This window comes from Ambystoma mexicanum, chromosome 11 (assembly GCF_040938575.1).
Source record: "Ambystoma mexicanum isolate Mex_15411 chromosome 11, UKY_AmexF1_1, whole genome shotgun sequence".
In the NCBI taxonomy this organism is placed as follows: Eukaryota; Metazoa; Chordata; class Amphibia; order Caudata; family Ambystomatidae; genus Ambystoma; species Ambystoma mexicanum.
In genome coordinates, this window is record NC_090934.1 from 92,804,158 (window position 1) to 92,817,635 (window position 13,478).

The 13,478-nt window shown below is 47.1% G+C and overlaps 1 protein-coding gene across 1 annotated transcript in view; it reads left to right on the top strand.

Annotated features, from left to right (window-relative positions):
• LOC138503100 (protein argonaute-3) overlaps window positions 1-13,478 on the top strand; it is a 2,065,845-nt gene that overhangs the window by 945,410 nt on the left and 1,106,957 nt on the right. The window contains exon 6 of the mRNA XM_069622607.1: window positions 2,330-2,464. Coding sequence (XP_069478708.1) covers window positions 2,330-2,464 — 135 coding nt within the window. The remainder of the gene's footprint in view (window positions 1-2,329; window positions 2,465-13,478) is intronic.

Here is a 13,478-nt window from a genome sequence, read left to right on the forward strand (position 1 = left end):
AGCTCCCTCTCGAGAGTCTCAGGTTTCTCAAGTTCCTATGCTGATGCTCCAGGCCTATTGGATTTGGCTGTGTCCTCCTTCCAGATCTTATCGCAACCCCTTGCTTTCTCGACAGGTGCCTCCAGTGTCTCTGGTCTCGCCACTTCCTCTGACCTTTCGCCTCTCGCTATCCTTTTGGCTCTGTTCCATTTCCAGCTCTCACATTCACTGCTGCTTCGCCCCCGCCCACTTACCCACACTGAGGAAACAGTGCTCCTTTTATAGTGCCTGCCCCAGCTAGCATCTCCCTGATTGGCTGGTGCAGTCATGGGTTCAGGAAGGTATCCATTTGGCTGTTTGGGTGTTTTAGTTTGAGAGTGGGGAAGTTAGTCTTAAAAATGTTGCTTGGCCGTTTTAAAGTAGGACTATGTGCTTTCTGTATGTGTTTTGCAGTGTTCCTGATTTCTTGCTCCCTGGATAACAGGGTTTGATACTGTGGGGTTTTGCATTCCTTGTGCCCATTTTCTGCCCTTTTGACTCTATTTTTGAGCTTCACCAGTGTTTTAATTTTTTTTTTTATAAATGATGCTTGTTGTACTCTTAGTTGCGAAATAAAGAGGAATGTGATTTTCCTGTTAGATATACTGGTTCTCATAAGGGGAAGTACTGTTACTGAATGAGGAGGTTGGAGGGATGTGGCTCTTGGTTGTCTGGAGGAGTCCTGTGTTTAACTTGCCACTTGCCCCCTGGAATAGGGAAGGCTGTCTTATGGCAGTGAACAGTACTCATCCCTGATGAGTAACAGAGTGCCCTTATTGTTGACAGTTTGGTTGGGCCAGCACAGTTCTCTCACACTTCGTCAGGGACTGCTGTTATCCACTGTAAAATCTCATAAACCCAGGCCTTTCTTAAAAATTGTCACTCTGAATGGCCGCTCACCTAGTAAACATTCACTTTTGAAGCAACTGAAGATTGATTTAATAGTCCTATCAGAGACATTGTTCTCAATTACACAGCACTGATGGATGCACTTTTCCCTGTTGGCCACAGACGTAGTAGGGTGAACAAATCTGGAGAAGATGTTGCCGTCCTGTTCCCTCCCTCTGCCCCCACTACTTTACCTGTTCCGCTAAAAGTCTTCTGTTCAAATGCTTGGTCCAATACCCCCCCTTATGTTGTCAATGTACACAGACCTCCTGGTGACTCCACTCTCTTTATGAAAGAATGGGACCTTAAACATAAGCCTCTTCTTGGGGGGGCTTGAGCATATGGCTTGACTGTCCTTCTAACAAGCAGACCATCTCATTTACCACCCTCTATTTCTCATTCGCCTTAACAATCTGGCCATCGTGTCCAACTAACACTGGAGGCCACACAACAGATGCCATCCTGCCATCATATGTTCTCCTTTCCAATGTCTAGGCCAATACTGTTCCTTGGTCTAACCACTACCTATTGCAGTCAAGACTGTCAAGGAGGAGTGTGAGACCTTTGAAGTGTCTTCCTTGGGCCCGCTTTTATGAAACGCTTGTAACTCTCTCCTTGCACACAAGTCCTTCTGAGTTAATTATTCCCAGTGTTTATCAAGACGTAAAAATGACATTGGATGGATGTCCTTGCTCCAGTTGTGTGGGAGAAAGTCAAGCCTCTTTCTAAAGTCAATTCATGGTTTCACTCTGAATGAGCACTACTATGATTTTAAGAATATGTGGAGTTGGTGGGTGAGTTGTTTAAGAAGACCAACATTAAGGCTATGACTTGATAAAGGCACTGAGGGTTGGGCGGCCGGCAGGGAAATGTGCATTGGTGTGTCCTCTGCGTTCCTGCGCTGGTACTTTCTGGAAAGATTTGTTACATAACTGCTTGCAGTAGGTCTGTCACTTGGAGTGTCCTAGATTTATGGAAGAATGGGGACTGAACACTAAGGGTACCGTTGTCAGACCGGTGAGTAAACCTTTCCTAACTCCTTGCTCTTCTAGCTTTAATGCCAAGAGAACTATTGCCACTTGAAACTTCCCCTCATTCCTATTGTAATTTTGTGCATTTTAAATAACATTTACCTCTTTACCCCCTCCTCATTCCACTGCTTGCTCTCGCTCTTCTCCCATTGGCCTCTCTCTCACATGGCCTTTGTGAGGCGATCACCTGATTGCATGGGATCGCTACAAAAAATGCTTAACATATGTTTTGTTTTCAAACACGTTTCTTTCCATTTCACAGTAAGAATTGGGAGATGTGTAAAGATTTCTTTGAGGGAAATTGATGGAGTGTTTATTACCAGAGTGTCAGAAAATCCTTATATTTAATGGCAGATGATTTTAGTGTTACTTGTGTTGTTTTGTTTCTCCAGTTTCCGCAACTGCCTTCTATAAAGCACAACCTGTCATCCAGTTCATGTGTGAAGTACTCGACATTCATAACATTGACGAGCAACCAAGACCTCTGACTGATTCTCACCGGGTAAAATTCACCAAAGAGATAAAGGGTGTGTATAAAAATGTCTGCTTCTGATGAGCTAAAAAATCGTGGTATAGCACAAACTACTGCGTAATCAACATACAATCCACCATCACAGTGTACTAGCCAATATTGCAACCTTGTTTTTTATGACCTGAACCACTCTGCATTGTTGGCCACCTTTCTCCTTTTTTATGTTGCTTGAATGTTAATAGAGGGTCATCCAGTATCACCAGCTCTGTGAAGGGCCGACCCTTGTCTTGCCCAAATCATCATTTGGCCATGGCACAGTATTTGGAACAGGTTGGCATTCTGGAAGACTGTTCCAGTCTCACATGCTTGCTTGTTATCAGCCACAAATGAAGGACCTGGCAGATCAGGTGATCCTCTCCTCTACCAGAAGGTGTGTGTGCAGGACACACACTCCTAGGTCCTATCCTCTTTCCTCCATACTTATGGGACATTCCTACATCCTGTGGGACGAGACCGGAGCACTTTGTAAAAGCATCAAACATTTTTCAAAATTTGTGTCCTTCCTCTCTTTTTACGCGGGGTACCGCACACGGCCGTAACACCGCCCACCTTAGCTCTGCCCAGAGCAGCGCCCATCAATCCTTTTCTCTGCTCATTCGAGACTGGATGCACTTGCATCTGCTGAAGATTTTTATTCCCGTTTCCTCCTCTCTGGCTCTTGCTTACCAATCACGAATGGTAGTCCGTCTATGCCGTTTCAGCTAGACTTTCCAAATTGTTCTTCCGGTCAGCGACGTTTCGCTAGGGCGGATCCCCATCCTCTTTGTTTAGAGTGTTTGGGTCTTGACCACCGGTGGGACTCGTGTTTTTATTGCGATTCCCTTTCAGTCCGGGCGCTTCAACATCGTTTAGAGCGGCGGGAGGAGGTGTTTCAGCGCACTCCCCCTATGCATTTTCGATCCATCGACGAAAAGAAGAAACGCCCAGTGAGTTCTTTACTTTTTAGGGCACCCCGGCCGAGGGACTCCTTCCCGGGGTCTTCCCGGTCTGGGAGGAGCATCAAAGCTCTGTTACCGGGGCTTTCTCTGAGGTGCCGTCTAGGCCTAAAAAGTGTACCGGAGTTTTCTGTGAGGGTCTCTGTAAGGGGCCTCTTGACACCGGATTACATTCCGAGGCCCCTCCTGTAGGGGCTGCTTGTGGGCTCAGTTCTACTGAGTCGTTGGTTACCGGAGCTTGCTCCGAGGCCTCCTTGATTGGAGCTTCCCGTACAAATACCGGGGTACTCCCCGAGGCCTCGGTTGAAGTTGTTGAACGGTCGTTCCCGCCAAGAACATGGTGGCCATTTTGGATACATCCCTTTCGACTACACCATCCTCCCTAGGTGTAGGGGGTGGTTCAGTGGGTGAACATCGGTTTTCGTGTGCACATCCGTTTCATCCAGTTTATGACTGGAACGCTCAGATGGCCCTACCGCACAGTGTCTTGCTGCCTGCGGCATAAGCGCTTTGAAACACATTGTGTATAGGCGCTATATAAATAAACTATCATATCATATCGGCGCCCTTGATTTATGTGGACACCACTGGGGAAGGGCCCTCTTGGCAACCCTCTCCCTTACGTCCCTGGAATTACTCGCCTCATGAGAGGCCTCCTGTCGCGCAATCGGAGGATGCCTTTTTCGGCAAGTTTCAAAAACGTATGCGTTCCGACCCCATGAAGGAGTACTTTCGAGGTTTGTTTAGGGAGATATTCTTGCCTGCGCCGTCGGTTCCAGCTGCGGTTCCTGTGGTTCCGCCGACGCCGCCTTTGCCTATCGGGCCTCCCACGACTCTTCCACCCCTGCCTCCGTTATCCCCAGTGGACAAGGCCATTGTAGTGCCCCATGTGACTCAGCCTGATCCAGACCTGTCGGATGACACACAGGGCGATCAGGACAGCGAAGACCAGCCCCGCTCTATCAGAGCCTTTCACGACCGGGTGCTGGACATGTGTCTTTTGGATGTTCCAGCACCCGAGGCACCCGCTCCGCAGGAGGGCGTGCTTTCAGGGGCGTTCACCTTGTCTCCTTCGGCTGTACCGGCTTGTTCTGGCAGAAGGACGTTTTGGCTGAGGTCTGTAGAGTCTGGGAGAAACCACACTCTAGACTGTTTGTCAACAAAAAAATTGATGCGCGCTACAGTCTTCATTCTTCGGAAGAGGTGGCCTTAGTGTCACGTCCGCCCCCCCTCCTACAGGGTTGTGGATGTGACCACTTTGCAATCCAGGCCTGCCTCCTCCTCTTCTACGTCGACTACACAGGTTCTGGGCAAAGGGGACAAGCTTCTTGACTCCCTTGGGAGGAAGATTTTTGCTAACTCAGCCCTGAAAAGCTTGAGGATTTCAAGGCGGCATTGTCGGTTGCCAGGGTCCTGGCGCAGGATCTGCAGCAGGCTGCGGCGCATCATGTCGACACTTCGGCCCGGGGCCTTATGCTTGGCGTGGATACCTCTCGCCAGGCTTGGCTGCACACCACCAAGTTCTCGAAGGAGGTGCAGGACAAGGTTTTGGACCTGCCCTTTGATGGCAAGGACCTCTTTCATTCCACAACAGATGTGGAGCTGACCAAAATGAAGGTCAGCACTTAGAGCGCCAAGTCCTTGTCTGTCCTGGTAAAGCCACTTTTTAGAACACAGAGATAGTTGGTTTCAGGGGTTTTCTAGATCGAAAATCACGCAGGGTTGACACCCCTTCGTGGAAATTCCCGCCGAAGGCAGCAACGGAGTCAGTTTTTCTCCCGCTCCTCAGCCTCCTCAGGTTCAGGCGGTGCATACGCTGAGAAACCGACTAAATGAGGGGTTTCTGTGCTCGCACGAGGCCCCGGTGGGAGGACGCATTGCGTCTCATTGGGATTCGTGGCAGACCATCACCGAGGACCGGTGGGTCTTGTCAGTCGCTCGGGCGGGCTTCCGCTTACCCCTACCCTACCAATCAATCCTCCCTTCCAGCAGTCTGGGTCGCCCTCCCTCAGCCGAGATTCAGAAGTTACTGGATCTCAGAGCGGTGGAACCCGTTCTCCTTGGGGAGCAAGGGGAGGGCTTCTACTCCTGGCTGTTTACAGTGGCCAAATCCAACCAGGCTGGCCTGCGCACCATCCTAGACCTTTCCCAGTTCAATCTTTGTCTACCCTATTAGAAATTCAAGATGATCACGCCTGTCAGATAAAGTCCTCTTTACAGAAGGGCGGTTGGTTCAGCGTGGTGAACCTTCAGGACACGTATATGCATATCCTGATCTGGAATCCACACCGGAGATACCTACGGTTTTCTGTGGGTGTTAGGGAGAATTCTCTGTTTAGGCTGAATTTCCTAACCTAGTGAGTCCCCCAGCTGCTTTGCTGGATTTTTGGGGTTTATTTTTTTTTCTCCTGCCAAGAGCAAGACTCTTTTACCCTCACTCTTGGACATGATTTGAGTGTGTTCCTTTGACTCTAGATGTGTTTAATGGGCTATGGGGTCTTTTACTCCATAGGGCTTCATGTGTTTTTGTGATATGTGTTACACAGCACCCTCAGTGCAGTAACACAGGGGTGTCATAGTGACACCCCAGTATAGACTCCATACCCTGGGACTGACTACTGTCTCCCAGGGAATGTAAAGTCACCATTGACTTTACTAGTCTTGAATTCTGAACAGAACCAGTACAAACCATCATATTGTGGACGTACTGGCTGGGGCAATTCAATTGCCCCGGGTTCTGTTAGTCGAGGGGGCACGTCTCTGTCCCCCCTGATCGAGTTTTGGCTGGTGGCAGTGGATACTACTTTTTATATTCAACCGCAAATATTTCTCTATGGGATTTTCCCATTGTTCGAGGCTACTATCTTTATTTATTTAATTACGATAGCCTCGAACATACCGCCGGTTTATTTAATTATTATTAATTCTCCGGTTGGTATTTTTTGCCAAAACTCGGTTCTAAAATGGCATTTGTTCTCTTCTGTGACTCCAACCCAAGTCGAGCCCTTTGTTCCACTTTTTGGCAGGCTTCTCCACAGAAGCCCTCCAAAGTGGTGCCACTCTGTCTGGGGTACTTAGGAGGGGTCGAGGGGGATTTAGGCACCCTGGACTGAGTTGCCTAGGCAACTCAAGTCGCACTCCGTCCTGATTGGCCCAAGTGGTGAGCCAGCTGGCTCACCACTTAGCATGTTTGAGTGACAGCTAGGCTGAGTGAATGGGGGTTTTCTGCATAAAAGTGGGGCTTTGGGGACTGGAACTTCAGAAGTCGCCACAGGACCTAAGAATCCGACGAGGGAGAAGCTGAGCCGACCTGCCACGACGACACCACCGGTGGAGCCCTGCTGGACCGTCTCACCACTTTTCCCAACGACAGAGGAGATCTCCCGCCAGAGAGTCTCCTTCCTTTGACTGGTGGGGATAACCAGTTTCACCGTCTTTTTGCCTTCCCGACGCATCTCGTGGCCGCCTTGCCTGTGCTTTCCTCCAAGTCGAGATCTTCTCTTTCCCTGGATGACGCCGAGACTTGCACCCGCTGCCAGGAACAACTGCCACCGCTGGAGGATCCTTCCCACTTAAGGTACCGTGTTCCGCCTGGCTTCCCTTGCCACCGACTGTACGGGGTAGATTTAGCCCCCGGCTTTCGAACCTGGGTTAGCCTGGGACACCCTGGCTAAACTTTTTCTGAGCCTCTCTAAACTCTTTTTGAACTCTCTGCAAGACTTTCTAAGCCTAGTGTAACTGTATGATCTTGGGCGCATTTGTGCTCTGCTCTCTCTAAGAGTGGGCCCAGCCTATGGACTTTTGCTCTTCTGCCTTGCTAATAGTGTTCCTAAATCTTAGAGTGGTGTATCTGTCCATATTCTGTCTTTTTCCCTCCCTTCTTCATGAACTTATTGGAGTAGCATCTATAGTTAAGCGCTTACCTCTGTCTGGAAATAAGTGGTGTTAACTAAGACTTATCTGATAAGGAATAAGGGTGGTATATATTATAATAGTAACTGTGTTTAGAGTGTTTTACAATAAGAGTGCTGGAGTGTTTCAAACAGTGTGTTTTTAAATAAATAATTATATACTTTGATACCAAAGCTCTGGTCAGTGTTTGCTTGTATTATTGTATCTGAGTGCCTATTGTGTATACTTTGCATACTGCCTAACTCTTCTTGAGGGAAGTCTGACTACTCAGCCACAGCTACCAGGTAAATCTGGGTGGTACAGACTGCTACCAAGTGGGTTTACTGCTAACACCTGTAGTCCTAAATCTTTTGCAGTGTTCCCAAAGGGAACTGCACAGGTTTCTGCCTAACAGTGGGGGAGGAGCACTTCCAGTTACGAGTGCTTCCTTTTGGCCTCAGCTCGGCACCGCGTGCCTTTTCGAAGATGTCGGTTATCGCAGCTTATCTTCGGCTTCAGGGGATCCATGTGATGTGTACTGTATTTGGACGATTGGCTGTTGTGCAGTCCTTGCCCGCTGAAAGCCTCCAACAATCTTCAGTCTCTCCTCCAGCTCCTATTCCACCTTGGGCTGTCGGTGAACTGGCGGAAATCTTCCATGAAGGTCTCTCAGGACTTGACTTTCCTGGGTTTTTGTTGGAACACGATCAACTGCAGAGTATACCTGACTGGGGACAGAATGGTGGATCAGTTGGCCACCTGTCAGATGTTTGCACAGTCGGAGAGCATGTCGGCCTGGTGGTTCCAGAGGCTTCTGGGTCTCAAGGCCTCCTGCGTCTTGGCTCTTCCTCGGCTCAAGATGAGGCAGACGCAAATGGTTCTTTGAAATTCTTGGCATCAGGCTGTGGATCCGGACTCCAAGATGATATTGATTCCGGCTTTCATGAAAGTGGACCTGGCGTGGTGGTTGTGTCTCAGAAACCTGTCGGTGGGCGTGGGTTTTTGAGACCCCGCTCCGATGGTGACGATCACGACGGACTCCTCCCTTCTGGGTTGGGGTGCGACGTTGGATCTTCTTCAGGTCTCTGACCTCTGGTCGCCCCAAGACAAGTTCCTTCACATAAACCACCTGGAGCTTCTGGCGATTTTCCTGGCCCTCAAGGCGTTCAGGCCGGTCATTGCCAACAAAGTGGTTTGTGTCCGCACGGACAATGTGGTGTCAATGGTTTACATCAACAAGCAGGGGGGCACCAAGTCCCCTCCTCTTGTGGATCTGGCCATTCAGATTTGCGAATGTGCAATTCAGCATGGCGTCTGGCTGGTGGCAGTACACATCCCGGGCCAGCTGAATGTCAGGGTGGATGCCCTCAGTCGACGGACAATGGTCAGCTACGAGTGGGAATTGAAGGCGGAGGTCCTCTCACAGGTATTCCTGTGTTGGGGCACTCCGAATGTGGATCTCTTCGCAACATCGGCGATCAAGAAACTTCCTCTGTATGCCTCAAGAAATGGGCTGGGAGCCTCCTCTCTGGAGGATGCGCTCGGGATCCTTTGGCACAACATGAGGGCCTATGCTTTCCCTCCTCTGCAAGCTGAGGAACACAGTGAACTGTTCTCTTCTGCTCATAGCTCCGTGGTGGCCGGCCAGGTTTTGGTTTTCAGAGCTTCAACATCTGTCGGTGTGTGCACCGATCAGGCTTCCGTTGGTTCCCGATCTGCTTCACCAGAGGGATCAGCAGCTGTGGCACCCCTCCCCACAATCGTTCAGCTTGGCGGCATGGTGCCTGAGTTCAAATCTTTAGAACATCTCAATCTGTCTGCTCAACAACATGCGCATTATCCAGGCAGCCAGGAAGCCCTCGACGAGGTCTCAGTACAGAAGCAAATGGCTTTGGTTCTGTCACTGGTGCTTAGCCAAACAGCTGGACCCCAGGGTGGCTACGATTGACACAGTGCTGTCCTTCGTCTCTCACCTAGCAGAGTCGGGCATTCATGTCCTGTCATGCAGGACTTATCTTTCGGTTGTGGCTTAACAGGCACTTTGCGGGTCTAATGTGTCTTTACCCTCCTGTTCGCAAACCGCACCCGTCATGGGATCTGAATGTGGTCCTTACGGCCTTGTGCCATAAGCCTTTCGAACCAATGGCTACGGTGGATCTTAAGCACCTTTCGTGGAAGGTGTCTTTCTTTGGTTGCCGTTACTTCGGCAAGGCGTGAGAGTGAGCTCCAAACTTTGTCGGTGGAGCATCCCTTCTTGATTTTCCACAAGGATAATGTTGTCCGAAGGACAAATCCTTCTTTCCTACCAAAGGTGGTTTCTGATTTCCATCTGAATCAGTCAATCTCCCTGCCTGTTTTCTTTCCAAACCCGGCTTCGGAAGCGGAGAGGGTTTTGCATTGTTTGGATGTTAGAAGAGCTCTTAAGTTCTATCTGGACAGAACATCTGAATTTAGGAGTTCTTAACTATTAGTTACCTTTGTAATCCGCAGGCCTCTAAAGCGACTATCTCCAGATGGATTGCTGCCTGTATTACGAAGTCCTACACTGTTCAGGGTCTCCAACCTCTTAAAGGGATCCATGCACATCTGGTACGGGGCAAGGCAGCTGCGGGTGCCTTTCAAAAGTATGTCCCCTGGGAGACCATCACGAAAGCGGCTACTTTGGACTCCCCATTGGCTTGGACGGGCATATGGAGGAAAGGGTACTATGGACTAGGAGTAAGGTGGTCACTACGGTGAGTAACCTGGTTATTCTGGAGCTCACACAAGGAGTGCTTTTGGAACGGGCCATTTTTAAGAGTTTGATTTTTTTTCTCCCGTCTTTGAATTGGTCCAATTTTGTCTCGGCATGTAGAATTAAATGTACAAAGGAAATTACCTGTATGTACGGATAGAGGTGTCTAACCTTTACCTACAAGTAGCTTTTCACCCTTTCCTGTAGTTTTATTATTTGGCCTGATCAAGCATGTCAGTTAAGCGAATGCATAATTTTTATATTTTTTGCTATTTTAATTTTGGTCTATACTGGCAAAGCCTCTTCCAATTAAACATGTAATATGAATTTGAATGAAATCCAGTTACTTTGGTTTATCATGGTACCAGCATTACACATTAGTTTACTTAACAGGGCTTCAATCACCTCACCAATCTTGTAGGCTAAAGTTTAAAGTGCTCTGAGTCAGGGGCTTCCAAGCTGATCCCCCCCCCCCCCCAAGAACCTCAACCATTTTTTATTTCCATGATGACCATTGGCTCTGTAAAGAACTGATTTATAGTCACTGTATTCAGATGTATCGTGTATGTCTCCCCAGTGCTTCAACCACAAGGATGCCCGACTACATTGCACTGACAAGCCCTACTAAGGGAGAGACATGTATGTAGTGTCATCTCTTTGAGAGCGTTCTGTCTTTGGTTGAAAAAGCAATATTTAAAATAGAACTGCTCTGTAAGACAAAGACAATGTTGTGTAGTGAAATGTTTGCATTGAAGGTAATTTGCATACCCACAATGCAATATGGATGTGGCTCTGAACTGGTGGTGAACTTGCAGTTATGGCTACTGGGTGGTGCTGTGGCATCTGTGACTTAGCTTAAATGGCTTCTTCTATTTAAACCTTTATAAACCCACCATGACTTTGCATGTGTGTACCGCAATACCCTGCACTTGCGCAATCTCAATGTCACTTGGCCTAGTATGATCGTTGTCTCTGTCCTCCCTCTGTTCACCCTTCCTTGCCTCATTGCGCCTTGAAACACTTGTGTATAGGCTTGTTACAAATGCCATATCATATATATCCTGAAAACATGCATTGTGCTAGCGAGGATACACTGAGACTTATCTGTTGCTACAAGCGGAACACTGGCATGGCCAGAGAACAATAACCAGCAGCAAAATGGTACCCTTTCAGAGGCGGTAATGGGTAGTTTAATTTGGTATACTATGTTCCGTTTACATCAGCAAGTTCTAGGAGAGCAGGCAAAATAAGAGAAGACTATTGTGACGGGTACTGAAAACATAGCTTAAATAGGTCTTTCTTATTAATATTGCTAGTGTAATCCAAAGCTGTCTCTCAAGATGGATTCAAAACTATTCAATGCTTTAAAATGGCATGGCAAGAACCCATATTGACAAACGTTTCTGTCTTCAGAAAATAGCCTTGTTCAAGCCTTGAGTCCTAATATTCCACACAATCGTTCCGTTGCACATATGTGAATCTCTACACTCTTTTGTATCCGGTAAATGTATCATTTATCATTGTTAATTTGTTTGCCGCCAACCATAATTAGTCATGTTATGGCACTTGTGAGTAAAAGGGGAAAATGAAGAGAGGCAACTAATCATTCACAAGCTAAGGACAAGATTAAGACCAGGAAAGGGCCACAGTAATTAACTATAATAAGTTTGAGCATGGAATCAATGATGTGCTAAACTAATAGCTTTAAGGTACAGAAATAGTGCTTAGTATACAGGAGCCAGTGGTGAAAGATGTTTTTTTTTTTAAAGAGAATGGTCTTGTGTTTTTTTCTGAAGCGGAGATGATTTTCTTAAAACCTTTGATCCTGTGGCTATAATATGGGTCTCTGTGCAGGATGGCAAAGGATTTTATAGTCTATCTGAACTGCCCTAGGAAACCAATACAGTGCCATGAGGGCATAGGCAATAGGGTCACATTTTTTTGTAAGTGACTTCAGTCCGGCACACACCCAAGTCAAGCCCAGCATGTAGTGTGCAATTGAAATCCTTATTATTTTTATCTAGAAGTTCAATATTCTGAACGATATACCACTCGTATCACACCCTTCTCCTGGAAGCCCCCTAACCCTCCCCTCCCCTCCCCCCCCCAAACCTCCCGCCGCCAACCCCCCCCCCCCCCCCCCACACACTGAACCAGGAATCAGGCTAGTTTGCAAAGGTAATGTTTATTTTTGTATTTAAAATTTAAATCACGATATATTTTAATAGGTAACAATCACCAATGGGGTGACAGAACACTGAATAATATCTTTAATACACTAAGAATCAAGTAATGAGCACAAAAAAAATGCAGCACAGAAAAGAATACTGTTGAGTTGGTTTAGAACAGATGGCACTATGGTTAGAGGTGTTCCCCCTGCAACACCCCTCAACCCAGAAACAGGCAATGTAAAGGGATGGGAGGAGAGAGCAGGAATAGCCCAAATCAACCAGAATATCAGTCCCACCTTCCCCCTTCAAACAAAAGAGAAAAACTGAATTGACTTTTCAGCTGTCAGCATGGCTTTGAGATTGCCTTTGGAATTGGCTGAGCAAAAACACCAAATGTGGTCAAAACTACTTAAACTATTATAAATTCCTATGGGAGCCGCTTTGAACAGTTGCACACAATCACAAACAATGATTTAGTCCAAAGAAAAAATATGAAATCTCAAAATCCAAGTAGGAAACAATTTAAAGCTATGTCCCACGTGTAAAATTTCTCAGAATGTCAAATCGCAGCAAACTTTTCCTTATGCGATATTCGCTATGCGGGTTTGGGTTCTATGGATAGCTAAGGATATTGGGTACAAGTAGGAGTTGGAATTTCGTTTCCATTTTAAAACTGAGGGAGTTATAGGAGTTTTAGTGAGAGTCGTTTTTGCAAAATAGGCGCAAAAATGGAAAACAGACATGCACTTTGAAACTAACAGATGGGTTTGCTTACACTAGATTATGACTATGAAAAAGAGGATGCCACACATGAATCTCCACAGTTACGTGGCCGGCGTAACTCTTCATGTGGTGTATACTCCATTTCTTTCTAGGATTCACTTTAGTTACTCAAACACTAATGACTTAGGATTTTATAAAACAAATGAGAGAAAATCAGTGCAAGAAAGTTTCTGACAATACTATGATTCTGAATTTACAGATAGGATGGGTTGAGATTGGGAATCAGACAATGCAGATATATTAGTCACTTTTCTTCCTATTAATACTCATAGAATAAGTTAGTAAATTGGACCGTCCGTTCTGGTCATGGATTGGATCTGGTCTAGGAAGAACAGCACATCAGGCACGGGATCGGATCAGCTAGGCCGGTCACCGGATTTGCACAGGATCAGCCCTCCTAGCCTGTGGGTATTTCAATCAGCTGGACAGTGAGTTCCTCAGACAAGCCTTGTGGAAGCAAGCCAGAGAGTTTCAGGATACTGGTTCAAAAGGCCT